This window comes from Fistularia commersonii, chromosome 26, assembly GCF_037954325.1.
Source record: "Fistularia commersonii isolate RoL2024-O1a breed Wild chromosome 26, RoL_Fcom_v1.0, whole genome shotgun sequence".
NCBI classification, from domain to species: domain Eukaryota; kingdom Metazoa; phylum Chordata; class Actinopteri; order Syngnathiformes; family Fistulariidae; genus Fistularia; species Fistularia commersonii.
This window is the reverse complement of record NC_141309.1, coordinates 4,753,056-4,779,276: the sequence shown is the minus strand read 5'-3', so window position 1 is coordinate 4,779,276 and position 26,221 is coordinate 4,753,056. Positions and strand designations below refer to the sequence as shown.

Here is a 26,221-nt window from a genome sequence, read left to right as displayed (position 1 = left end):
CTTCCCACCTCGCCTTTTCTGTTTGTGTTCACCCGTATTCTCGCGTTGTTCGCCGGCAGCCTGTCTGACAGCAGCGGCCGGCTGAGCTCATCACAACATCATCAGGGCGTTTCAGGCAACGACCACAAAGTAGCAGTGCCACTCGCCCAAGATTCGGTTCACGCTAAATAGGACACCGGTTCCCTTCCATGCAGCCTTTTAAAACCCCGCTTCTTGTAAGTATTCCGGCCGGCAGCTTCGGCGAACCGAGCCTCGCTGTTCTTAAATAAGCTTCACTGTTAGCATATTATACCGTTAGCTAGCCCGCTGGCGCACTCCTTCCATCGATAATGAGTTATCATTGCAGCAGGTGCATCAGACTCCAGCCTCAGCTAGGTAACCTAAATCAGCAAAAATAAACACAATTTTCTCCCAACGGTTCCATTTGCAAACAACTGCGCTATAAAACCAAGTACTCGGGGTCACGTTTTTGCCTGTTGTCATGATCAGATGCTTTTTTATGTCGTTTAACAGATTTCGGATCCTAGTGCGTAAAAGGAGCCCTGCGGGGTTATTGTGATCAGACTACCATCTGGTCTCATGAAATTGGCCTCCTGTTACTGCCTTCGAGATAACAGAATGCTTGATCATTCGCAATATTTTGGGTTGTTTTTAATCAAACAAGAATCCTTATCCAGCCCGAACCATCAAGCGAGGGGATAGTCTGGGTTTGCAGCATTCTTTTGGTGTCTGTGGACTTTAGAAAAGCCCTACTGAGCACTGGAGCTTGTATCGCTTATTACAGGAGCGACTTCGTAATGACAATGCAATATGATGAAATTTGGTTAAAAATCTGTAACTAGTTATGTGTGAACTGAGCTTAGACTTCTACAAATGCACTGTTTGTGACTTGTCTCATCAATGCTTGCTTTGATCACCCTAAAAATGGGTAATAAAGTAGTCCTACTTTAACATGATGGATTTTATTCAGTATTGAAAACCGGGATATGTAATTTGATATCCAGGTATGGATATATGAATTCAGCGCTTCTTGCTTTCCTTGATATATTTAAGAGAATGTTGTCAATACGATTTAACAAACTGTTTAACTAAATGCACAATTAGTTATCATTCAGACTGAACTGCCAAAAGTAACCGGCAAATATGATAAATCAATAAGAAATTCTCAAGTCATTCTTTCCTTGGAAAATGTGCAAGATGTCATAAAAAACGGTAGTGAAAAAAAACACAACAAAATAAAAAAATTACATTTACAATTGGGAACAAGTGACAGAGGAATTCAAAAGAGCAAAAAGCAAACCTGTAAACATCAGTAAAACAATGAGAACTAAGATATGAATTGCACTACTCATCTGGACACAGGGATACACCTTGACAAGCATTTTGTCACAAATGGCAAAATTTAAATACCCATATTCTATATTGCTGCAGAATTAATGCATTATCATTTGACATGCATGTTAAGTTTTAACATCTTACTATGAACTGGAAGGAATCTGTCCTTTTTTGTTGTCTGTGTGTTGAGGGGATATTGTAAGAGGGGAAGCCTCAATGTCACTCAAGGGAGATAACGAAGTAGTAAGCTGACTCAGGGAAGCTGTGAAAGGGGAATGGTACAGGTAAGAACCTGGGAACCCCATAAATTGATTAACACTGACATCATACAGGGGAGACAACGAAGTGTCCCATACTGTGAGGTGCAGAGCATGCGATGGATTTTGGGGGTCAAGCTGTGAAAGGGCAAGCTGTGATGTCACATAGGGAAAGCACGGCATCTGTCATTTAACTATGAATGGGTAGTGCAACAGTTTATAGATAACGAATGTGCAATTCTGTTTTCAGTGATGTCTTCTTTTCTATATCTTGCAGAAGACATGAATTACTGATGTGGTAAAAATGAACAAACCCAAAATGACCACTGAGAAAGGGTAAGTTTATTTGCTATTATAAAACAAACAAAAAAAATCAATACTCTCCATTCACACAGGTTCTCTCCCCACATTCTCTTTTCCCTCCATTCAGATTGCCAAAGTAAACAATCATGTAATAAAGATTTGAAGCATCATTTGACACCACACTGAAGTTAAATAAAGTGCATTCTTATGAACCAGCTATCGTTCAGTAACCCCAATTCTTGCTCAATCTGCACTTTTTCTTTTTGTATGTTTTATAAGCTTTTCCTCAAGTCTCGGTGGTCTCATCATTTTTGCTCATTTTCCAGACTTTTCTTCTGTTTGCTGTTTTCGTGTTTCAAGCACCTCCCCACCCCCCACCAATCCGCCTTGTTTTCTTTGTCTTTATAAGGACATATATACGAATCACAAGTCCACTGGGTCCACAGTCATGGTTCCCTCTCTAGTGTTTGTTGTGCCAACAATTGACCTTTCACCTTATGTTTCCAGTCTTACCCGACTGGTTGAGGATTAAAAGGGGATGATGGGGCACAATCCCAAGGATTGTTTTGACAGTCAGTTTAATTGAAAGGAGTGTGGGGTTTTTTTTTTCAAAGATTACAGAGTTTTTCTTCATCTTCTATATGCAAATACTGCATTTATAAATGTGACTTTTGGGGTAATAATTCTAAATGCAAAATATATTTAATACATTCTACATGAAGCAGATCCAGTTTTCGTTCCCCTCATTGTTCCAGTGCTTAACCTGTTCAATTGCACTGATCCAGTGCTCTGTAAAAATCCTAGGGAGCTGTTAAATGCAGTATATGGATATATTCCCTCTGCTGATGAACTTGAGAGTGCAGCTTCCAATTTTATCCTTTGTACAAATATTTTTGCAGGAATACAGTTACAGTGCAATCACATTGTTTAAATTCTCCATAAAAGGTACTGAATGTGTCTGTATTTGTTTTGTCAGTGTACCCAGTAATTCCAGGGTATTGATGCTCCTGGGCCAGCTGGAGAGGTTAAATGGAGAGTCCATGGTGAGAGACAATGATGTGGCGCGTCAAGTCACCTCAAAGATTCTGCATCTCATACAGACTCAGGGTGAGAGCACACTAATACACATAAATGTAAAATGATTTCAGCGATGGTTGTATTTAAATGGAAAAAAGAGAAAGCATTGGATTAATTAATCTTATACAGAAAGCAAAGTTATATTTCTGTGAGGTTAGATATTTTACTGTCTTAGAACCAGAAAATATTACTGCCTGATAATTTGTCTGTAAAATACAAAAATGTATCAGCAAAGTTCAAGGTGAGACTTATAGCGTGCAATGTGTATATGTATATATGCTCTGGCAACTTTATAAATGACGTTCCTGCTGGGGCTTTTCAGGAACTGAATCAACAAAATAGGGATTGTGTGGGTTTGTGGGTATCTTATTATTTTACATAATGAAGTTTGACAGCTAGTATGCATCCGTATTTGCATAATTCAGTTAACATAGAGTGTGGCTGAACATGTAAGCTTAATTCTTCATGTGGTAAACATTTATTTTAAAAAGGATATTGCTACTTTTTCACTCCAAGACTTTTTCTCAATAAAACACTTTTACAGAGATGTCAGTTTTAGGGCTCTGGTTACAGAGTTATACAAATCGGACAGAATCATTGCGTAGCTGATCAGCTGTCATTGATGAACTTAATATAATAAGTCTGATATAGTAAAAGTAAGGCCTGATGGGCTGGGAAGTTTCAAATACTGGTTTAGAATTTTAATTACACACAGATAATTTTACTTTATTATTTTACTCAATAGTTATTAGAAAACCATTAATCTGACTAAAAATCAAATTGACAGTTTTTGCATAGTGTGGAGTCAGTTTTATTTTGGAGACACCATTCATTCATTTCTTCAGTCACAGTCCCATCACTTGGGGCAGGATCACTGTGCCAATAGAATGAGTAGGTCAACCAAGACCCCAGAGATGCTCTTTAGCCCTTCCAGGGGAACCCTAAATGGGTTCCCAGGCCAGGCACCATGTATAATCCCTTCTGTGGTCTGGCCGACCACAGCGCCTCCTATCATAGTGAGGTGCCCAGAACATCGAACAGGAGACGCTCGGGATGCACGTCTATCAGATCCCTCAAACCACAAGAGCAAAGGAGCAGCAGTTGTTCTCTGAGCTCCTCCTGAATGTCTGTAGTTCTGTCATGACAAGTTTATGACTTTTGGGGAGAGTCAGAACATAAAAGGACTGATGAATTGGAAGCTTCACTTTCTGCTTCAGCTCCTTCACCGCAACACGACTGATGTGGTGCCTCATTACTGTGGATTCTGCAGCGATCCACCCATCCGGTTCTGCCCTTTCTCGACCCCAAGGAACTTGAACCTTTTATTTGGGAGAGTAATGCCCTTCGCACCCAGAGGGTCCAATCCAGCAATGCCTGGAACAAAACTGTGATGTTTGAATCAGAGATAAGGACTGTAAGTCGTATCACGTGCCTGCTCGAGGTCAGAAGGTCAATGGAACTACACCGTCATCAAAACACATAGGCAGTCCTAAGGTTCCTGAACCTGTTCCTGAACTGTTTGCTGGATGCTGTTTTGACTCAATCGATACACATATAAATGTGTCATTATTACAAACTTGTAAGTGGCCCCTCACATTCTTGTTGGTGTTTTTTACATCTTTAATATACAAAAGCAAGAGAGTTTTTGTTCCCAAATGGAAACTTGTTTTGTGGCCATGTAACTTTGATGGCTTGATGACATACCATTGACATTAACAAAGAATGACTGTGACTATGTTTTTGGAGGAAAAATAGTTGTTTTAAGTACAAAGTGCTATCTTGATCCTTTTAATCTTTCTTTAACATAACTAACTAGAATGGCACCATTGTAGCATTTCGGTGGACCATGAAGCTGTGAAAATCTGCATTATTCTTTGGACTTAAAACAACAATAAAAAATAAATAAATACATACATACATTTAAAATCTTAAAAATAAACATATGCTTTACTTTCAATTAACCTCAATCGTAATGAGATCAGTTTATATTGAAGCCTAACTTGTCCTAAACACAAGTGACTGGTTGATCCATTCTTGAATTTTTGCTTGTTGTCAGTTTGCTCTTGGTGGTAGAATTGTAGTGTCAGCGGGGGAAAGATGCTGCAAGTTGAAACATGTAAAATAGTTGTGCTTCCATTTATATTTGGTTGTTGGCTAAATATGTTTATTCCAGTGGCACTAAAACATTTTCGTAAGCAAACCCCCCCGCCCAAATCAAACTGTTGCAGACTCTTTGAACGACAACTGTTTGAGCGAAGAATGTTAAGTGCTGTGTACTTCATTTACATTGAGCCCACCAGAATGCGTTACATGTAATGCTTTGAATTGCTGTCTCTCAAGTTTCTCCACTTTTGTCCTGCAATCCATCCCTCTCGCTCTTCACAGTAAACCAGTGCTTATGCAGCATGGCTGATGGGTACAGTGGAATGGTTACTGTCTCCGAACCTGTCTATCAGCCTCTCCTCTTTCATCTGCTGCCCAGCTGTCACACAGCCTGCAGCCTCAGCGCCACAGTAAATGAAGCAGTGAGTCTTAGGAGCTCAGTCGTCAGTCGGGCTAAACCAAGACAAATGTGGCTATAAGAGAACGTCAAGGGTTGTTATAGCTCTTTTGCTTTATTTTAACCATTCATTTTTTATGTGAACGTCAGAGGAAAGGGAAAGCAGTGAGGAGACATGATAGCTCTACAGTTGTCAGTGTGGAAGAGGAGAGGTTGTTGGTGTAGTTTCTGGTGGCACGCAAGAGGAGGTTTGTCAGAATTCTATCCTCTCACTTCTGTTTGTTAGTGCACAGATCAGATAGTGTTCAGACTGATGTGCCTTTCCTTGAGACTCTGAGCTGTTTCATATCAGGGCGGCCACCGTAAAGTATTATTGCAAAAAGGGCAGGGAACCTTGGCTGGAAAGTACCAATTCACAGACCGCTCAGCAAACGTTACCACCTAACAGACAACATGGAATACTATTACACCAGGGGATACAGCAAGTCCGCCACCAGCCGGGACTCTGAAGGTATGAAGGCTGAAAATCATAATCAAACAAGAAGGGACAGCGCTAGTGTACCCAAACCTAACTTCATCATGCAATGGGGAAAGATACTGCTGTCTGCTGAAGATAAAAAAAAAATTAAGTGCTGCTTCAATTGTATAATGATTATGATAATATGATTAATATAATAAAGTAATAACTATATCTAGTGGCATACATTTTGTTGATTTCTGCCACTAAGTTTAATTTTAGGGTGTACGTGCAATATTCATCATCTATTGTCTAAATAAAAATTTTGACCAGAATTCCTATATATATATTTTTTATCAATAATTCAATGGTATCCCATCTGGGGGTGATTCCCAGGTTAATTTTGTGTTGGAGTATCTAGGGAGGTCTTACATGACAGAAATAATTCACAAGGTTAACATTCTCCAAGGCCCCGAGGTGCATTAATCTCCAAGTGCGTGCAATATTTGCATGCTTTTTGGACGAAAGGTGATCGAGATGAATGCTTTTGGTTCCTTTTCATCGCATCAGCTTCCATCTGCATGGCTTGTCTGTCAAATATCTGACGCAGCGACATTTCTAACAGTTTAAATCAGTTTTTCTGCAATTCATGTTTCTAGATATATATGATCTCTTAACACAGCCATGTAATGTAAAGTCCTCTACACACTTGTGTGCCAGGGTGGTAATTTGAAGAGCCCTTAAAGAATCCTGTCTATGTTCTGTCCCCTGTTTTTTTTTATTTGAGAAGTTGAGTTTGTGTCAGGAGTGACCGAACCAGATCCCTTGTCCTCAGCACGGTTGGGAATGTGTCGGCTCCTAAATCAGCTGGCAACAGTGTACTTTAATGAAGTGTCAGAAGAGAGAAAAAAAATGGCCCGAATAGGTTGTAAGAATGTCTTTACACTTATCTTCCCCCTGAAAAGTTCAGCATTGAATGGATGAATGCCCGAGCTAAATTTTAGTGTGTGGCAGTGCGATAATTGTTCTGCTTCAGCAAATGATATGGAGCCAAGAACAGTAGCAAACATCTCTGACATGCCATTGGTGCTTCATCTAAGTGACTGCACCCGGGACCCCCTGATACGGTGCTGAAAAGACTTCATGCGTAAAGGTCCTCCGTTCTGCTCAGCTGAATCCCCACATCTTCAACGCTTGCTTGTTTTCATGCGTTGTAGAGAAAAGTGGAAAGGAGGTGATGTCCAAAGGCTCCAGTGGCATGGAAGTGATCCTGGCTTCACTGGAGGTGAGTAACAATTACAAGTGTCTATTTCTGGCTTCGAAAGCCCGGATTTGAATTTTTCACCTAATGGTTAACAAATTTGTGTTCATTCCAGAATTTCCTCGGTAGTGACTCTGTTTAGTCAAAACATGTAAGACGATGATATTGGACTTTCAGAGGAGGTTAAAAATACTATTGCTGGGCCTTTACACTGAAGTAATTAAGATTGATCGTGTGAGTGTGTGTGTAATATTTTGCTCATTTTCAGAATCTCAGAAAAGTCGACAGTCGAATGACATCGTGATTACTTCATGTAATTTTGTTTTTGTTGCTGCACTAAGGCAGAGTCCCTTACAGTATGTCATTGCACAAATACTCATGGAGTGTGTGTGCGTGTGTGTCTGTCTGTCTGTCTGTCTTTGTGTGTGTGTGTGTGTGTGCACGCACGCGCTTGCAGAACACAAGGGATGTCCAGACAACACTGAACATCCTGTACATTCTCAGTGAGCTGCTGACTGCCGGTGAGTTGTATTCGCGACAAGTGTTTTGATTAGTGCTTCGCGTCTGCATTTCAAAGTAAGCTCTCAGAGCAGTATTTATATCGGGTACCCAAGATGATATTCTGCGTGCCATAGTTATGATATCAAATAACATAATATGCATTAAAAGCACCCGTGGTTGATTTTGAGACGAGACATTGTATAGATTCTTTGCTGAATTTCTCACATTTGTGTGGTCCACCGACCCACTGTGAGCCTGCGCTGTCAAACTGTGTCAGTGACAAATTACTTCCTATAAGCAGCGACTTCTCTGCACGTTAATGTACAAATGCAGTACATGGTAGAGATGTTATCACCTACATAGTCTTGTTTCTAATGTGAAGAATGAAAACAGTGGAAGTGTATTTCTTTTATCCGATGATGTTTCATTGGTTGTTCTCTGTTTCAGGCAGGGGTCGCAGGGTCGGGGTATTTGTATCAAAAGGGGGAACGGGGATATTGATCCAGGTTCTAATCAACGCCAGCAAGGAACTGCCTCCCAGTGAAGAACTTATGCTGCAGGTTCACTCGTTGTTGGCCAAGGTCGGCCCAAAAGGTAGATTTAATCTCAATTTTTACACAAATACTAAGGAGTTGCAACTCGAGCCTGCTTTCATCGGCATGTCATTTAGTTTGTAACTATGTAATATGCTTAAAAGTTATTTCAGGTTTATGTAAAATAGTCCCTCCGTTTGTACTCGCTTAAACCCTCGAAGCAGAGACATACTGACGTTATGGTCGCCATGTCTTGTGTGTTAAGACAGAAAGTTAAGTGTGAAGGCGCGTTTGAGCGGGGCTCTGAACGTCACGGTCAACTTGATAAAACACAACCTACTAAACGCCAAGCTGCTACTGCCCTGTCTGCAGGTTCTCAGGGTTTACTCCACCAACTGTAAGTACCTCGAAACCTTTGAATAGACTTCGAAACCTAAGTGGAAGGAAAGTTTTGTTTCTAATTTCTGTCCCAATATCTTCTGGTCTTCACAGCTGTGAATGCCATGTCACTGGGCAAGAACGGAGTGATGGAACTCATGTTCAAGATCATCGCACCGTACAGCAAGAAGAACACCAGCCTACTGAAGTAAGCTGGCCAGCAAATCATAGACAGAATAATAGACAGACTACATCTTCTTTTTGACAATTTGCGTTTGACTTTTCTGTCATCGGTGCTGGTCCTGCTGACTATGTAACCTGTCTGCGTTGGTTCTAAATCAACAGGGTAGCTCTGGATGCGCTGGGAGCACTGCTCAAATCCAGTGAGTAATCTTAAAGCTATGAGGAAAGAAGCCTTGCCTGTGGAGTGTGTGTGTGTGTATGTGTGTGTGGGTGTGTCTGCGTCTGCTTTCTTCGACACAACCATTCATCCACCCTGTTACCAGTCCTCATATTTTGGCACATTGGGGACATTCATTTGTTGCAATTGGCGGCTTCTGTCTGGGTCCCCAGGAGTTCTCTGACCAGCTGAAAATTCAGAAGCTGGGTTTACCAAATTATAAAGAGAGTTTTTAACCTCTGACCTGCAGCTAATGGAGAACTTGATGGGCTTACCTTTTTCAAGGGTAACGGTTAGAGAACATAAGCCTCTTTCAGGATCCTGTTGTGTGATTTAATTTTTAAAATTGGACATTTGGGGATTTATATGGAATAGATGACTCAGTTAAACTAGACTTTGAACTGACTCTTTGAGTGAAAAATCTAACATGCATTTATCTGCATGTCTTCCCAACTTGAATGTTGAAAGCTTCTTGCCAAAGTTGCTGTGAAATTAGCCTTTCCAGTATTTAAGAATTGTTTTCTTGACAAATGATCTCCCCTCTAACAACATTTTACGTTACAAATGCACTTTTGTCAAACATTTAACAAGACTGATGCCAAAATACCATCATCAACCACCTTATCAGGCTTATAATTGAAAACACTGTCAAAACAGCCTTTTGTCGTCCATGTGACTGCAGTTCATTTTCACTGAATTGGTGTCAGCCAAAGTAATCGATGACGATATGTCAACAGCGTCTGACAAGTGAGCCCATGCAGCCACGTGCTGCTATTTGAGCCGAGTTCCACTGACGTCGCGAAAGGATCAGTCTCAGCCTGGCACCCAAAATTTAGCAGCTGCAGGAAGTAATAGACAGCATACAGTTAGCGATTATTTCCATCCTTCAGATATTTATTCTTGTCTGCTTTTGGCTGTTGTCAAATCTGTAACTGTTCATTCTATGTAGATGTGAAGTTATCACAACCATCTTTTATGTTTTGCTTTCCTTTTCTAAGCCTCTCTTTCCTCGAGCCCACGACATCCAAGCAATCTCACCATGCTTTCTCTTCCTCTGCTTCCGTTTCCACATGCAGAAACCAATGCTCGCCGGTCAGTGGATAGTGGCTACGTGCCTGTCTTGCTCGCACTTTACTTGGACTGGCATCGCAATGACACACGACATCGCCACACACTGATTCGCAAAGGGCTGCTGGTCTGTCTCAGAAACATAACCAACATCAAACTTGGCAGGAAAGCGTTCATAGAGGCTGACGGTATGAGGATCCTGTACAACTCGTCCACCGTGAGTGTGAACTACACGCAAATGCCAAGTGCTTGAAAGATATGCACACATGCAAACAAATAAAAAAAATGTACTGAATTTAATTTTATTCACTCATTTTCTAAAACCCCCTACAGCAGATCAATACACAGTGAATGCTGTCTAGAAAGAACAAGTGCATAACAACTACAGGGTAATTTTTGTTTTCCTCAGGAGTGTCTCCCGGTGCGGACCCTGGATCCTCTAGTCAACACTTCGAGTCTCATCATGAGGAAGTGTTTTCCTAAAAACCGTCTTCCTCTACCCACCATCAAATCAGCCTTTCATTACCAGTTGCCGCATGTGCCTGCTGTGGGGCCAGTAGCACAGCTGTATAGCCAGCCTCCAGAGGGTGAGAGATAACATGTCATGCACACACACACACACACACACACACACACACACACACACACATAATGAGAGGGTGTCCCAGCTGATCACTGTGCAAATGCACTCAACAATGAGTGTGATTTGTCAAACAGATCCAAACCTGCCTCTATCTGTATATACATACAGCTAGTGCTTAAAATGAGGCCAGCCTGAATTTTTACGGTGACGTTCTTTTGACATTCCTACACACAATGTTCCTTTCAGGAAGGACATGTCATCCGCTCTGCAACAAGCCCTTACATAAGGGTAAGATGACTAGAAGACAAAACTTCATGACAAGAATACATAGACTCACTCACTTCTGCTTATTCATTCCTCTCGATTGCATAAACTCTCTCAACTAACACCGTAGAATTAAATAGTATTAACAGTATAAAATGCATATCATGCACTTGCTTGTCTTTAGTGGACAAATGTACTTGTGCTCTACTCAGATTTTTTTTAAAAGTCAGTGGTGTCTGTCGACCATCAATCAAATAAAGCTGCTATCACATTGTAGTCACCATTTTATATGCTTAACAAATCTCACTCATCCCTTGATTGTGGCTGCTCGCATTTTTGTATTCACATTTTTTTTTTCTACTCCAATCACACAAATGAAATTCGTTTTTTTTTTTGTATGAGGATCATCCTAAGACATAAATATGATCTGGCATTAAAAAAAGTAACAAGTAGCAGTGGTATCAAATACGGTGCACGTCATAACCTGTCTGCACGCCTGTGTTAATCCAGTGGACGACGTGGCGGATGACAGTGACGACAACGAGGAGACCGAGGCAGACACAGAGAATGATACTGAGAATGAGGAGGATGAAAAGGAACATCGCACGTTGGTAAAACACACCACACAAATTTTTATATTTTTTGGAGTTTCTATTTTTTTTCCTTCCAAGATTAGCAATTCAATTTTTTCCTTCTATAAATGAATTCAACACTCCAGCAGATGGCAGTAATAAACCAATATGCAATCACAATCTACATGTTCTTGTGTTGTGCAAACAGAATGATGACATAGAGACAGACCTAAACAAGCTACATCCCAAAATGAGCCCCAGCCGTCCATTTGAGGAATTAAGGATTTATGAGAGATTCTTTGCAGAGCTCTCTGAAGATTTCCAGGTAAGAGTTTCGAGACCCCAAGTTCTTTTCGCACTAAAAGCAACTCTAAAAGATCACTGAAAACTCAGTGCTAGTACATTTCTGGCAGTTGGTTAATATTATTTAACAACTATGTCAGCCATGTTTATACTGTCTATACTGTTTATATCACCCTAGCTATAACTTAGTCTCACTAATTATTCCAAACAAATAAATACCAAACATATTTTATCTGCTCAGGGTAATTCTTTTTCAAATTTTGTATTATTTCTGTAGGGGTATAACTTTGAATCCTCAAAGACTGCGTCCTCCACGATGTCATCGTCATCCTCATCCTCATCATCGTCGTCATCGTCCCCCCCTTTCTCCTCCTCATCAATCTCAGCTCGAGCTCCTCGGCCAGTCATCGTGCCCAAAACTCAAACGCTGTCCCCGAACCAAGGCTCCATGCGGAGCGGCCAGGACGTTTTCTACCCAGCCAAAGGACAAAACGCCCAGCAGATGCCTTCCTATCCGACAGCAGCTCCACCCGCTCCTCCGACTCCTCTGGAATTGAACACCATCCACATCACCAAGGACCAAGGCAAAAAACAGGAGGGCAACGGTCCCTCTTCCCGAGACACATATGCATCTTTGTCATCTCTCAGCAGGCGTTCTCATGCTGGGAAGCCGATTGAAGAGGAACTGTCAAGTGTTTTGAAGTGCGTCTCGCTGCAGACAAAAGAGGAGGATGTGAGGGAAATCAAGTCGGAGGGGTCTCCTGTCAGCGCGACAAGACACATACAGTCCCCTCTTCTTTTGGAGGGTCTTGCTACGTGCCGAATGGGCGGGGGAGGCAACAATACCTGGGGTTCGGATTGTGGTTCTGAGGGTCCAGAGGATGAGGGAGGGGAAGGAGCTGTCTTGGAGGTACCTGACACCGCCCTGCTCCTCCCGCTGCATGACCCCGACCTGTATGTCGAGATGGTGATGGGGACTTACTCTGTACCCCAGTACGCAGAAGTGGCTTACCCGGACTACTTTGGCCACGTTGCTCCAACATTCAAGGAACCCCTTCTTGAGAGAGTTTATGGCGTCCAGAGGTGGGACATTTTCATTGCAGTTGTGGTCAACCGTGTTCTAATTCAGCAGAATGAAGACTTATACGTTTTTTTTTCCCCAAACCAGACCGACTGAACTCTAGAAAAAAAATTGCAAAAATTGAAATGTATTAATTCTGAAGTCCTGGAAGGCAGGATACGCTGTGCAATTTGTGATCTCTCACGCTTTCATGCATAATATGTGTATGCAATCCCTAATGCTAAATATCAGCTTGTCCGCCCTTTCAGATCAAAGATATTCCAGGATATTGAAAGACTGATTCACCCAAATGAAATTGTGGATAAAGTAGTTTATGATCTGGACATGCCCTGGTAAGTACTTTATCAATCTATTAGTCAATAGCATCAGACATTTGGATCTACCTTTCTTTTGTCAGAGAGGATTTCGGCTTTACTTGCAATCCTAGGCTTCTTATTCTGCATGTGGGGTGAATGTATCTTTATTATTTCAAATACTTTCCTTTCAGTCCTGTGATCGAAGATGACGGGGAATCACTGCGGTTCAACTCCCAGTTTGAGTCTGGCAATCTGAGGAAGGCTGTTCAAGTTAGAAAGTAAGGACTTCTTGTTTCAGTGGTTCATTTGGAATTTCTAGGCATTCCCAAGTTTTTCAATGAGAATGCCAAGTTCTGACACAGTTAATTTCAGTCTATCAATGATAGTGACCAAAGTTAATTATTGTAATGTTTAACTAACCAGCCTAGGGAGATTGTACAAAAACATGGCTAAGGATATATGGTGTGCTGTTTTATAACACTTGTTGGATCTGGTCATTGTTTAGGTATGAGTATGATTTAGTGCTGAACTCAGACATCAACAGTAATCACTACCACCAGTGGTTCTACTTTGAGGTCAGTGGTATGCGTGTCGGGGCCACCTACCGCTTCAACATCATCAACTGTGAGAAGTCCAACAGTCAGTTCAACTATGGTGAGAAATGCCATCACATTACCTTTCTTCATGGGAACTACCTATTTCCCCTAAATCTTACATTCATTTATTGATCTGTGTGTGTGTGTGTATAGGTATGCAGGTGCTGATGTACTCAGTGCAGGAGGCAATCAGCGGGAGGCCTCGCTGGATCAGAACAGGAACAGACATCTGTTACTACAAGTATGTTGACACTTAAAATCTCAGATTTCTCCGCGAGAAATGAGAATATCTTGATTACGAAAATCTGACATATGAATGTTATTTACAACTGAAATGTTATATGTCTTTGGTGTATTTGAGAGGCACTGTACATAGACAGCATGGAAACTGTTGTCAATGCAAGTATCATACTGTTTACAGCAAATGCTAATTTGTAACACCTGATCCTAGAGAGGCTCTCTGGAAAAAAACGGTAAAAAAATGATACAGACTAAATACAGGTTTTCTGCCATATTGCATGTTTTTTTTCCCATCGTCCTTGAATTTTACAAGCAGGCTTTATAAGCTACCTCATACCTTTATGGGAGAAAGAATGTGACGTAATACTAAAATCAGTACAGATGCTGCGAAACCAACCAATTATACAGATATTACACGGTTACCCTTTGACTGTCTGATCTTTTCCACAGGAACCATTTTGCCAGGAGTTCTATCGCAGCTGGTGGTCAGAAAGGGAAGTCCTACTACAGCTTGACCTTCAGCATGAACTTTGTTCATAAGGATGACGTCTGCTACTTTGCATATCACTACCCATATACATACTCCTCTCTCAAGGTATAATCACAATATCATATTTTACTGTACTCCGGAAGATAGTGTAATTCAGTTAATGCTCCATGCACCTCCACTCCCAAGGCGTTTTTCTAACATCTTCCTCTTTTCCTTTTGGCTATTCCCTTCTTGGGTCACCAAAGCAAATCATCTGCCTCAGGGCAGTTTTCTAACATACAGTTATTTATACCCATCTTGTTGATACCCCCCCCCCCCCAAAATAAAAATAAAATATAACACATACTCAATGTACATGACATGATTTTTCTGTTTCCCAATCCCCCCCAAAAAATATTTTGGTTACATCCAATACTGTCATGGTGCAAGGCTCAAATAAGATCATTTTGCCAAGTCACAAAACAAAAAAAAAATAAACTCGTCACATACTTTTGTATTCGCAGATGCACCTATCCAAGCTGGAGGCTCTCAGGACGCCACAGATTTACCTGAGGCAGGACAATCTGTGTGGTACCCTGGGAGGAAACAGCTGTCCCCTTCTCACCATCACCGCCATGCCGGAGTCGAACTCCAATGATCACATATGCCAGTTTAGTGAGTCTCTGTCTGTCTCGCTCCTACCCGAATAGAACATTCACACCTATGCGGGGTTTGTGAATTATGCAAAGGAAGACAAGAAATCAGAATAAGAACAGCTATTTATCATGTGATGGAAGATGGAAGGGGCAAAAGTACAACTCGCTGAAAGATTGCAAGCTTGTACTTTTGCCCAGCTCACTGGAAACGACAAAACAAAACAATTCAACACAGCACATTTTAATATCTGCTCATGCACATCTTCCATCGTTCAACATATTGAGAATCCTTGAGAAGCTGATCCTTCAAGAATCCAGTCCTGACTTTTGCAACGTATCAAGTATGTGACTTTTTTTGTTAGCTGCTCAACCTTGGAAAATATATTATCAACTAAGAGATTAATGTCAGTACCTTCATCTTTAGCTTTCAACTGTGTTGAACAGGCCTTTTGAGTGACAGCAAACCCCTCTGTAAGTCAATGAATGTGACATCTCCTGTTTGAGGTGCACCCTCAACTCTGCCGGAGGGGTTATATAGCTTATCAGACCAGGGAACACCTGAAGCCCTTCCAGAAGGGAAAACTGTTTAATCTTTTTTTTTTTGTTAAATCTTTCTCTGTGTTTGTGACATACACTAGGGAATCGTCCACTGATATTTTTGTCGGCTCGGGTGCACCCCGGGGAGACCAACGCCAGCTGGGTGATGAAGGGAACACTGGAATTCCTGATGGGAACCAGCCCGATGGCAGCCAGCCTGAGAGAATCTTACATATTCAAGATTGTCCCCATGCTCAACCCTGATGGGGTCGTCAACGGAAAGTGAGTCCTGAAATGAAAAAGACATTTAAACAGCAATTTGCCAAAATTGGGGAATGCTCAGTATTTCAATTTTCATAAATATGGTGCCACCCTTTTGACAGTCACCGTTGTTCTCTGAGCGGAGAAGATTTGAATCGCCAGTGGCAGAATCCAAATCCTGAGCTTCATCCCACCATCTATCACACCAAAGGCCTCCTGCAGTACCTTGTACATACGCAGAGGACGCCATTGGTATGAACTCAAACTAACTGGACTTGGATGATTTGCATTGTTTGTCTCCTGCTGTTATTCACTAAATGTATAAGATTTATGCAAAGCCCTACACAGTGTGTGCAGTACATTTATTTTTGTGTGGGGAGGGGGGTCATTTTTAGCGGGTGTCAAGTTGAAGATACTATGCAGATTGAGAAGGCTTTCCTTCTCCCTCTGCAAACAGAATTTCAATTTACAAAAAATATAATATAAATTTTCTAAATGACTGCCACAGGGTCGCATCTTTGCAACTTTGTGAAATTTGTATGAAGATGTTTTTCAGGTTTCAATGATTCCTGTGACAGAAATTGGATTTTAGCTATTTCAGCATCCTGTTTTGGGTTTAGGGATACACTTTAGGGAAGTGGTTCAGTAAAGGAGAGCAAAATGAAAAAAAAAAAAAAAACAGGGCTTAATCAACAAATTGGAAAATAAATCTCAAGCCCTGCTTCTTCCGTGTGTGTGTGTGTGCGTGCGTGGACATATCCGTAGGTTTTCTGTGACTATCATGGCCATTCCAGAAAGAAAAATGTGTTCATGTACGGGTGCAGCGTGAAGGAAACGGTCTGGCAGTCCAATATCAGCGCCACATCCAGTGACGTGCAGGAAGACCTTGGATACAGGGTGATTAACAACAATAACTCTTGATAATTTTCCTGTGTGATTGTTATCAGTACAGTTCACATTAATGCATTCATACCGTCCATACACACGTATTTGTTGCACTATTCACGATAAACCTTTACTCTTCAATTGTTAAAAAAGGTGGTGAACCCGACTTTATTTGCTGTACTTCACCTGAAATTGTACTCCCCCTGAGTAATACGATAGCAGTCAGGCTGATGAAGTACCTTTGAAGAGGTAGTGGGTTAGAAGTCCACAGGAAACATTGCAGAGAGCAATGGTGGGTTGTTGTGCATAACTCAGCAGCAGCTCCGTACAGAACAAAGTTTCTGCCGTCCTCCTTACATTACAAAATGTATTTTCCCACCTGGCGTACACAGACTCACTCGTCTTTTCCTACTTTTCAGACCCTTCCAAAGATCCTCTCTCAGATTGCCCCTGCCTTCAGCATGAACAGCTGCAGTTTTGTTGTCGAGCGTTCCAAAGAGTCGACCGCGCGCGTGGTCGTCTGGAGGGAGATCGGTGTGCAGCGCAGTTACACCATGGAGAGCACGCTCTGCGGTTGTGACCAGGGCAAATACAAGGTTGGTGAGATGGCTGGCTTTTAGACTCAAAACCCATCATTAGAAGCCAACCAAAAAATATTCACTGATAAACAAACCCAAACTTGGCTTTCTTACTGACATCAGTGGCATTACACTTATGTAAAATTTCTTTTTTTTTCTTTTTCCAATGTTTCCCTAATATCTTTATCTATTTGCCCAAATTAAAAACAGAAGAAGCATTTCTGTTGCCAAAAAGGCTTGGTGTGCATGCACGGCAAAGTGAGCAATGAATAAATGAGAGCCAATACTGACTTGGTGAATGAATCCCAGGTTTGATTTTTTTTTTTTTTTTAATCTTATTGACACCTCATGGCTCTAAAATCAAAATCTGCAGAACCAGTTACAAACTCTTGGTTCACTGCACATTGAAGTTCAGCGTAACCTTGTTTGAATTAGCTTTGATTAAGCCAGCCATGTTGTCAGGTGTAGCTTTTGCATAATGTCTTAAGTTCTGTGTCCTTGTAAGGGAAAAATCTCTGCAAACAGCTGAGATATTTTCGCTTATTGGATCGTACTCCGATGCGATTCACCGAATTGCGTGATTCATTAGTTACTAACACAGTAATCGCGCTCAGCTGGCCGATCCGTGTCCAAAAAAACCCTGGAACAGTTTATGACGGGAGCTTGATCCAACTATGATTTGACCAGATTGACGGGAATTTCTCAGAAGTGTGAGCTAAACATCTCCGATCAGATTTACTGTTTGTTTGAGACAAGGTATAACGAGCAGGGTGGCAAATACCAAACAAACATATCAGTGAAAAATATTGTAAAAAATCAGCAATCATAAAATATGTAAATAAAACTTAAACACTGCAAAAATAAATATGTTCAATATGAATTAATAGAAAAATGATTGCAAAATCGTGCAGTGCCAACATTTTAAGAAAGGAACTCCAATAATATGAGGGATCTGAGGGACTCACCCTTCTCATAGTACTCTTAAGTTTTTTTGTCTGAATTTAAAAAGTGCAGAGCTCTTTTTTTTACATTTTTTTTTTGTGTCAGCCTTGTGGCATTTCCATATTTGGGCTGCATAGTGGCTTTAAATAAGTGTCTCCATTTTTTGTTTTAACCGTGGGAACCAGCGGCGGTGGGTAATACTGAGCGCCGACCGCGAAGGCACGAGAAGGCAACCTCCAATGTGCGCAGATATTTAATAATATTCACTGTTATGTCATGGAATTTAGAATGCCTGTGACACAATGCCTGTCCCACAGTTGAATTACATGTGACACAAAAAGGATAGCTTGTCCTTTTTTGACACGACTCGCCCGAGCTGACCTTATGTGGAAGTACGTTTACCTAAATGACAAATTCTGACTTTGACTTCCTATGATGATGCAGTACTTTTTATAATGTATTTATTTTCATGCTTGTCCGTATTTTGTAGAATTATCTGATTTTTGTATATTGTAATTTTAGTTTTCATTCTGACCCCCCTGAGTTCAGACTTGTCCCCCAAATTGTCCACTAGGTGGTGATGTACTGCCTTTTTGCCAGTGATGTCCAATTTCCTCTGTTGAACCTGTCACCTCCCTCTTCATTTTTTTCATCCCATTTCCATTCTGTCTATAGTGGAAGGATGATTTATGCTCATGCTAAAACAGCTCTCCAGAGGCATTCTAAGTGCTTCATTTGAGACTCCACATTGACATGCTAAATGTAACATGCTACGTTCCTACATCAAAAGTCACGAAAAGCAAGTGCACAGCCTTTACAATCACACTTTTGGACTCCCACTTGACCCTGCGTTTCCAGCATCTATATAAACCCACAGCAGGCAAATTTCATGAGATCCATATTAGACTTCTGGGTATTTGTTTGAATGGGTTTCCGGTCATAATACATTGACTTTAACACAACGGTCCTATACCTAATCTTTACAGGGACTCCAAATTGGCACCAGAGAGCTGGAAGAGATGGGAGCACAGTTCTGTGTTGCCCTGCTGAGGTTGAAGCGGCTGACGGGGCTCCGCAACCACCAACACCTGCTGGATCTGGAGAGTGATATCATTGGTTCCCATTCCAGAGTGGTCAGGTTAGAAACACGCATGTTTAGACGATACGAAGTACGTGGCTTTAAAAACACCTGGTCCGTGTTAGAACTCGGGAATACCCATCATTTCATAGAAAATGAAAACCTCATTTCCACTGCAGATGTCTTTTACCTGTTGGTTCATCTCTTGGAATGTCACACAGTACACAGAGGTGAAAGAGCGGATTTAGTTTAATTAGTCATTCTACCCGAGGCTCAAATAGGTCGCCTTGGTTGTTTGCTACTTACTCCGCAGTGGCCTAAATATACAGTGATTTATCTTACTTTCTACACCTTCATTAACTAAATCCTAATGAAGAGTCACAGCAGCATGCCATTTTGAAAAAGAGTGGCAATAATGGACTAAGAACACAAATACTTGAGGAATATTTTAACCAAGTTAAAATACAGAGGGAGGTATGGGGTTATTTTCTTAAATAATCCTGTACAACAAACATTATTCATGAGACTTTTGAGTTTGCAGCCGGCCAGCCAATTAAGAAAATTCTGATAAACATCGGCACTGGCATCGTTTTGGTTGAGACGCTACTTTCACTCCCTTTCCCCGCGCTGCCTTTTTGTAATATATCTGGGGCTTTTTGGACACGTTTCTCCTCGGTCAGTAATTGTACCTGAGAATTGATTAAAGGAATCACCATTACTATTTTTTCTTTCTTTTCATCTGCCCAAACCACACTCATCAACGCCGGACACGTTCCCCTTTTGTCCCAATACTCCACAGTGTTAGTGTCACACTGGCTCTCCTGTGAAGCACTACTCAATCAACAAATGAAGGCCAGCATTTATGCAGGGCTCCTGCGAACATCATTGAAATTCCATCAATGATCGAGTGTGATGAATGTAATGAAAACACAGGAGTGAGAGGAGAATGGGTATGAATAATTGTCTGTCGTGTCATTATTTCTCCGAGATGGAGTGTAAAAAAGCTAGAAGTATTTTTTTTTTTTCTTTCTTTTTTTTTTTTTTTTTTGTCTCTTGACAAAACCATTTGCAGTTATACAGCCAGGACTTTCAAGGCCACAGTGAGCAGCCAATGCTGCAGGATGGCACTGTGGGCAGAATGCAAAAACAAAGTAGACTCGGAGCTTAATATATTGGTACAAAGGAATTCATTGTGTTTCAAGAGATAACAGAAATTGATGTTTCGGTTCAGCTGTTGGAACCTATCCGTCTCTGGACCCACTACAGGCCCAGACAGACGGGAGCACTATACAGCCAGTTCAGTGTTTTCAGTTCTCGCCAACTCATTTTGCTTTGGTTGTTACCTCAGAGTTCAAAGTCTTAGCTCTTTTTTTTTATTTTTTATCTTAATCAGCATTTACATAGCCACTCCTTAGCAATCTGAAAATCAGGGATTTGTGGTCTATCTTTATATTGCAATGCAAAGTGCAATTTAATATTTTCCAACTGGACGACCATTTGGTCTGCACTGTGCATGGTATCTGTAAATGACAACTCCCTCCTTCCCTCTCTCCCTTTTTATTTTCAAGGTATCCATATTTATATTTATAACTCCCGACACTGTACAGAAGATCTGTATATCAGTACATTCTCTAGAGACTTATCAGATTTGTATTTATATTCATGTTTATTCTCTACACACCTGAGCCATTCTACTTCCCCAAGTCAGACGTCGATAATCTATCTCAGATTCAGATTCCCTGCGTATTCTGTTCCTTTTCATACTATGCGTCTTACAGAGCTGAAAACTAATTCTTCTCTCGCTGCACAACTTGTGCTCTGTAATAACAGATGACTCTATTCTATTCCATTGTAAAGCGTAAATGCAACATTTGATTAGTGCATAAATGAACAAATAGTTTGTTGCCGAAGATAGTCGCCCCATTTGTAGCCCATATAATGGAACAATTAATGGGGAAAAAAAAAACGTAATTATTTTTCTTATTTTCTCCAGCCTGTTTATGATGCTGAAAATTAAAAAGAAGGCAGCGGGAGTTGGGTGGGTGTGTTTAGGGAGGAATCATTAAAAGTTTGAAGTACCAAAATGGGGCTTTTATTTCAAGACCACATAGACACTTGATGTTTACTCAACTCCAATAAAAAAAATATATATTTTCATTATAGTAAAAGTAGAAATCGTTAAAGTAAAGCCCTTATGCTTCATTCTTCCACGGGTTAGGAAAGAGCTCCAAAATGATGAACCAGCTCCAACATGACCACAGGTTTGTTTGCAATCACCTCAGTGACAGACTCTTATTTAGAAATCGGATGTCCGCAGAGGGTTCGGTAAAGAATTGGTAAACTTGACCAAACCCGAGCTGCGACCACAAAGGTTACCTTATGTCTCTCTTTTTAAATATCAGCTCTATTACAAAGACTTAAGGTAGCTGATGGCCGTAAACTCAACCCACTTAATGCTCACCTCTCCATGTCTTACTCCCTGCTCCTCCGCCACTCTCTCTTGCTAACCTACTCTACTCTCATATTGATAAATTCATTCATCATTCATGTCTTTGATCATTAAGGGACTCCAGAAGTGTTCTGGTGCTTTGCAGTGTGTGTTTTTGTGAGCATCCTTTGAGATTGGTAGCCTTTATCCAGGGTTCATGTGGTACCACTTACCGTTTAATAGGTCATTACTACAATGATATTGTGGATTGTTGCCACTGGGAGTTTAGATGAGTATGTAAAAGGGTAGAGACGTGTGTCTGGGTGTGTGTGTGCGTGTGTGTGTGCACACAAATGACTTTCTATCTAGGTTTTGTTGTTCATATTCGGATGTTTCTACTACAAAGGTGGCGCTTAGATTGCCGGAAACAGAAAATGAAACCCAAAGAAAGCAGAGAAGGGACATTTCTGTAATAGCCTGTAATCATTGTCTCCCAACTCTCATTATCTGTTTGTGCAGGTCCGTCCATCTAGATCATTACATAAAATCTTCATCACACACACACACACACACACACAAATGCACATTTACTGTATATACTCTGGTGCACCATTTCTGCCTCCTTCATACTCACAGTGGAGAGCTTGGTAGGAGATCATTTTCTGAGCCCCCCTGATCGACTGTCTCGCTGGGATCATATTTCAGACCATTAACACCATTAAAAACCCACTAAAGCCACTAAAACCTCAAAGAACCAGCAACCATTTAACCATTAGGACCCACAGGAAAAAAAACAATAACCTCACCTATCACAGCACACAGCGTACCATGTTTACCAGCTGCTGTTCGATTACAATTGGATATTACTTTTTTGTCTATAACACAATCAAGTTTGATTTATCTTTTCCTTAAATTATTTCATTTGACATCCAAATAGTCTTCTAATTTCACAAACTCTGTGTGATTATGCTTTTTTCAACTCAAACATCGCATCACTAAAAAAGGTTACGCAACACTGTCAATCACTGACAATTATAATTTTAGACTTTGAATGAAAGCTCGGTTTGTTCTTCAAACAAAATATATAATCTATAGTAATTAGAGTTTTGAAATTACAGTTTCAAAAGTAGTGTTATAAAACAGATCCAAGAGAGGCTAAAAAAAAAAATTTGCTCCATTACAACCCTCTTCAACTCTGTGTTAAAGACTAAAACATAACCTTGAAATTGTCTTTTGTCTAGTGTTGCTCTCAAAACCTCCATGTCTTCTCCAAAATAGCGTTGAGGCACATGAGCATCTTGTCCCCTAATACTTATTTTCGTTAAATATATTTGGATAAATAGAACAAATGTGTTAAATACAAATCCATACAGTCATTGTAATAATTCATTTCTAATTCATCTTGTCGTTTCAAAACATCCATATGCATCTCGGAAATGTTCCTACTAAATTCCCTAAATACCTGCCTCAATGGAGATTTGTTTTTCGAGGAGACGGTCTTGTTTTTATAATTTACTCATAGTTATAAGTCCCTAATCCCAAGGTACCTTTGTTAATGGTAGTGTTTTCTTATCCAGCAGCTGCCCCACTACTTATGTGATGGAGGAGGATGAGCCCTCCTTTATGGAAGCAATAGACTACAGTGCAGAGAGCAACGATGAGGATGTCGAAGCTGAGAATGATCATCCTGCCGAAGCACACGAGAATCCCGATCACCTGGACCAGCTTTCTGACTCAGAGGCGAATCACAGGGACTAAAACGACAAGGCATTTTTTTTTTTCTCGTGCTTCGAAATCCCGAGCTGATGAGCAACCGGTGCTGGGATTGTTAAGGGATGTTGAGTTACAAAAATGAAACCTGTTTTAGAATGATAAACATTCAGTCACAACTGAGTCTGTTATGGTACACACTTGATGGTGCCTAGCACACGTGGCATCATTCAGGTACTTTTTTCTGCTAGATGAATTGATTTTTAGTTGTTTTTCTTATTTTTTATTTTGATTTTGGCTTACTGGAACCACCAGTAATACTCAAGGTGCACACTCCACCTGCCTTTCACAGCAGAATTAAGAATCCAAATGGATTTCTATGAATGTTTTCAGCTATCCTAACCAACCAAGTATTTACACTTATTCTAGACCTCGGACACCATATAGCCTCTGTGATTCACATAGCTATAAAAGCAGCAACCCGGCAGCACCACCAGTCCTTAACTTGAACCCTCACTCATCTTGCAGCCGACTTCACAGTGTTGCTGACAAGGCTTTGCTGTTGTAATAGAACTAGTGGCCTCTGTAGTTACTCTCTCTCCTCCCGCCTTGTCTGTGACATTTGCTTGGGCCAGCCCCAATTTCTCTGTATCTTGAGCTAAAAAAAAACAAACAAAAAAGAAACAGGTGGCAATGGATATCCAAATGATCTGCCTTCGTATTTCCACAATTTACACTGCACTTTAACTTTTTAGTCCTTTTGTTGACTCAAGCATTCTCGCTCGTTCTGTCTGGCACCCTTTCTCCTGTCTTGTAAGCTAAAGTTGTGTGTAAATGGGATTCAAGGTAAGTGGGAATTGACTTGCCTTACTATACACAGGCAATGGGTAAATATCTTTAAACCCCAGTGTCCTATATAGAACAATGTCTTCTTTGAACTACAGTTGGGGAATGACCTCATCTCCCCTCCTGCAATCCCTGTCAGTGCACGTGGTTTATATGTCCGTGTGCTCTTTGTCGTGCTTTACCCATCACCATAACTTTTTAAAAAAAAAAACAATCGCACAAATACAGAATGTTCACATATTTATATCAAAACAAACATAGATTGCATGCAAAGTTCATGCACTGCAGGTATAAACATGTCACGAACTAACACACAGGTCTGGGTCTAGTTTCTTGCAAGCCTAGTAAAAGGCAGTAAATGTGAGAAATACTCACAGAATTACTATCACAATATTTCGCAGCCTTGGACAAAGGCATGAGCTGCAGAGAGCTGGAAATCCTTTTTGCACTGTGGATATACACTATACACACAAACACCAGAAACAAATAGAGTAAGGAAGAAACATAACTTTAATGAAAGATCATCATGTGTGAAGTTCACCTCGGTGGTTTAATGTAATCAAAGCTCAGCCCAAAGGTAATGGAATTGTTGTTATGATGTTATAAAAGTTTCACTGGAATTCTTTTTTTTTTTTTTTTTTTCTTCTTATCGTATGATGTATGTATGCATTTCAAGGATTCATCTGGGAGAGATCCTGCACATTAAACAGATGGTGCTTTTTGTTGAGTGTAAAGTACTAAGTAGTTTATTTGACTTTTTTCTTTGACCGATAATGGAGACAGTACATTTGGTTTGTATTTGTATAGCTATTGCATGGCTTTGTAATTTTGTTTTTATTTTATAATTTATTAAGTATGTTTCTGGGATGCAAACTGAATGTGTATGAGACATTTAAGTGTGTGTGTGTGTGTGTGTGTGTGTGTGTGTGTGTGTGTGTGTGTGTACAATTTTTAAGTTATTCCATTATGCAGCACTGCTAATGCTCTTATAGTGTGTTCCCTCTCTCAATGTGATTATCCCCCTCACCCTCCCTCACTCTTCACATGCTCTCCTTCCCTCAAAAATCCCTTTCCATTCCTTTTTCTTGTCTGCCTCTTGCACTTCCTGCAAAAATTTCAATCTTAAAACTTCTTAAAAACCCCAGCAAAGTTGTCCATATTTTTTTTTTTTTCAAGTTTTGGCGGGGGGTTTCTGTATGTATGTGTGTGCGTGGGCATGTGTGTAAAGTCACGCTGTGTAATGTGAATAAAAATGTCTATCATATGATTGTGTGTAGTTGCATCTACAGTGGTCTGTATCAGTTATACCAATACAAGGCTGGGCTACTTCTGTTTTTTTTTTTCTTATTTGCGCCCAAAGGTGGACGAGCAGATATAGCAACCCATTTTAGTCGACAGTAAGTCAGAGAATGAAGTTAGGAGTGAACACCAGAAATAAAACGTGAACATGGTATAAATGATGTGCTGTTTGTTTGTTTTTTTTCCTAGCCTGCACTGTGTAAAACGGGACATCGTGTCTTCTGTCATATAAACACAGAACGTAACTTGTAATTGAAATTAATCAACATTTGTCAATATGAATTAGTACACCACAATCAAACTGATTTGTTATTCACATCCAGCATCCCTTCTATAGCCATTAAGTAAACATTTAGTTCACATATTTGTTTGGCTGTCTAATATCATGTTCAATGTACGGCCTAATGGGTTTAATTTTCCAGTTGCCAAAATCTTTACTGCTGAAGTTGAGAGCAAAAGCCTATGATCACACATACATATGTTCGGGTATCACATTAAAATGTGACAACATCCTCGGTTCTCGGCTC

The 26,221-nt window shown here is 40.6% G+C and overlaps 1 protein-coding gene across 6 annotated transcripts; it reads left to right on the top strand.

The window, feature by feature from the left end:
- Positions 1-76: 76 nt before the first annotated feature.
- agtpbp1 (ATP/GTP binding carboxypeptidase 1) lies at positions 77-25,855 on the top strand. 6 transcript variants are annotated; one of them, XM_086174215.1, is made up of 27 exons: positions 77-215; positions 1,870-1,928; positions 2,872-3,002; positions 7,147-7,214; positions 7,648-7,711; positions 8,139-8,285; positions 8,490-8,621; positions 8,717-8,810; positions 8,948-8,985; positions 10,079-10,287; positions 10,483-10,657; positions 10,900-10,941; positions 11,428-11,528; positions 11,698-11,814; positions 12,070-12,875; positions 13,122-13,205; positions 13,361-13,447; positions 13,675-13,823; positions 13,919-14,006; positions 14,456-14,600; positions 14,999-15,149; positions 15,769-15,949; positions 16,051-16,180; positions 16,694-16,825; positions 17,233-17,409; positions 19,320-19,471; positions 23,417-25,855. In XM_086174215.1, the coding sequence occupies exons 2-27, from the start codon at positions 1,897-1,899 to the stop codon at positions 23,595-23,597; spliced, it is 3,813 nt and encodes a 1,270-aa protein (XP_086030341.1). In that variant the 5' UTR covers positions 77-215; positions 1,870-1,896; the 3' UTR covers positions 23,598-25,855. The 6 variants fall into 6 exon arrangements, with proteins under 6 accessions (XP_086030341.1, XP_086030342.1, XP_086030339.1 ...); XM_086174216.1 differs by having other exon boundaries at positions 10,480-10,657; positions 23,420-25,855; XM_086174213.1 differs by having other exon boundaries at positions 10,480-10,657.
- Positions 25,856-26,221: the final 366 nt, after the last annotated feature.

Excerpts from the sequence above, each read along its gene's own strand:
- agtpbp1 (XM_086174213.1), top strand. The coding sequence starts at position 1,897 with ATGAACAAACCCAAAATGACCACTGAGAAAGG. Across the intron at positions 15,950-16,050 it reads GATGGGGTCGTCAACGGAAA|TCACCGTTGTTCTCTGAGCG; the intron begins GTGAGTCCTGAA and ends CCCTTTTGACAG. Across the intron at positions 17,410-19,319 it reads GTGACCAGGGCAAATACAAG|GGACTCCAAATTGGCACCAG; the intron begins GTTGGTGAGATG and ends TAATCTTTACAG.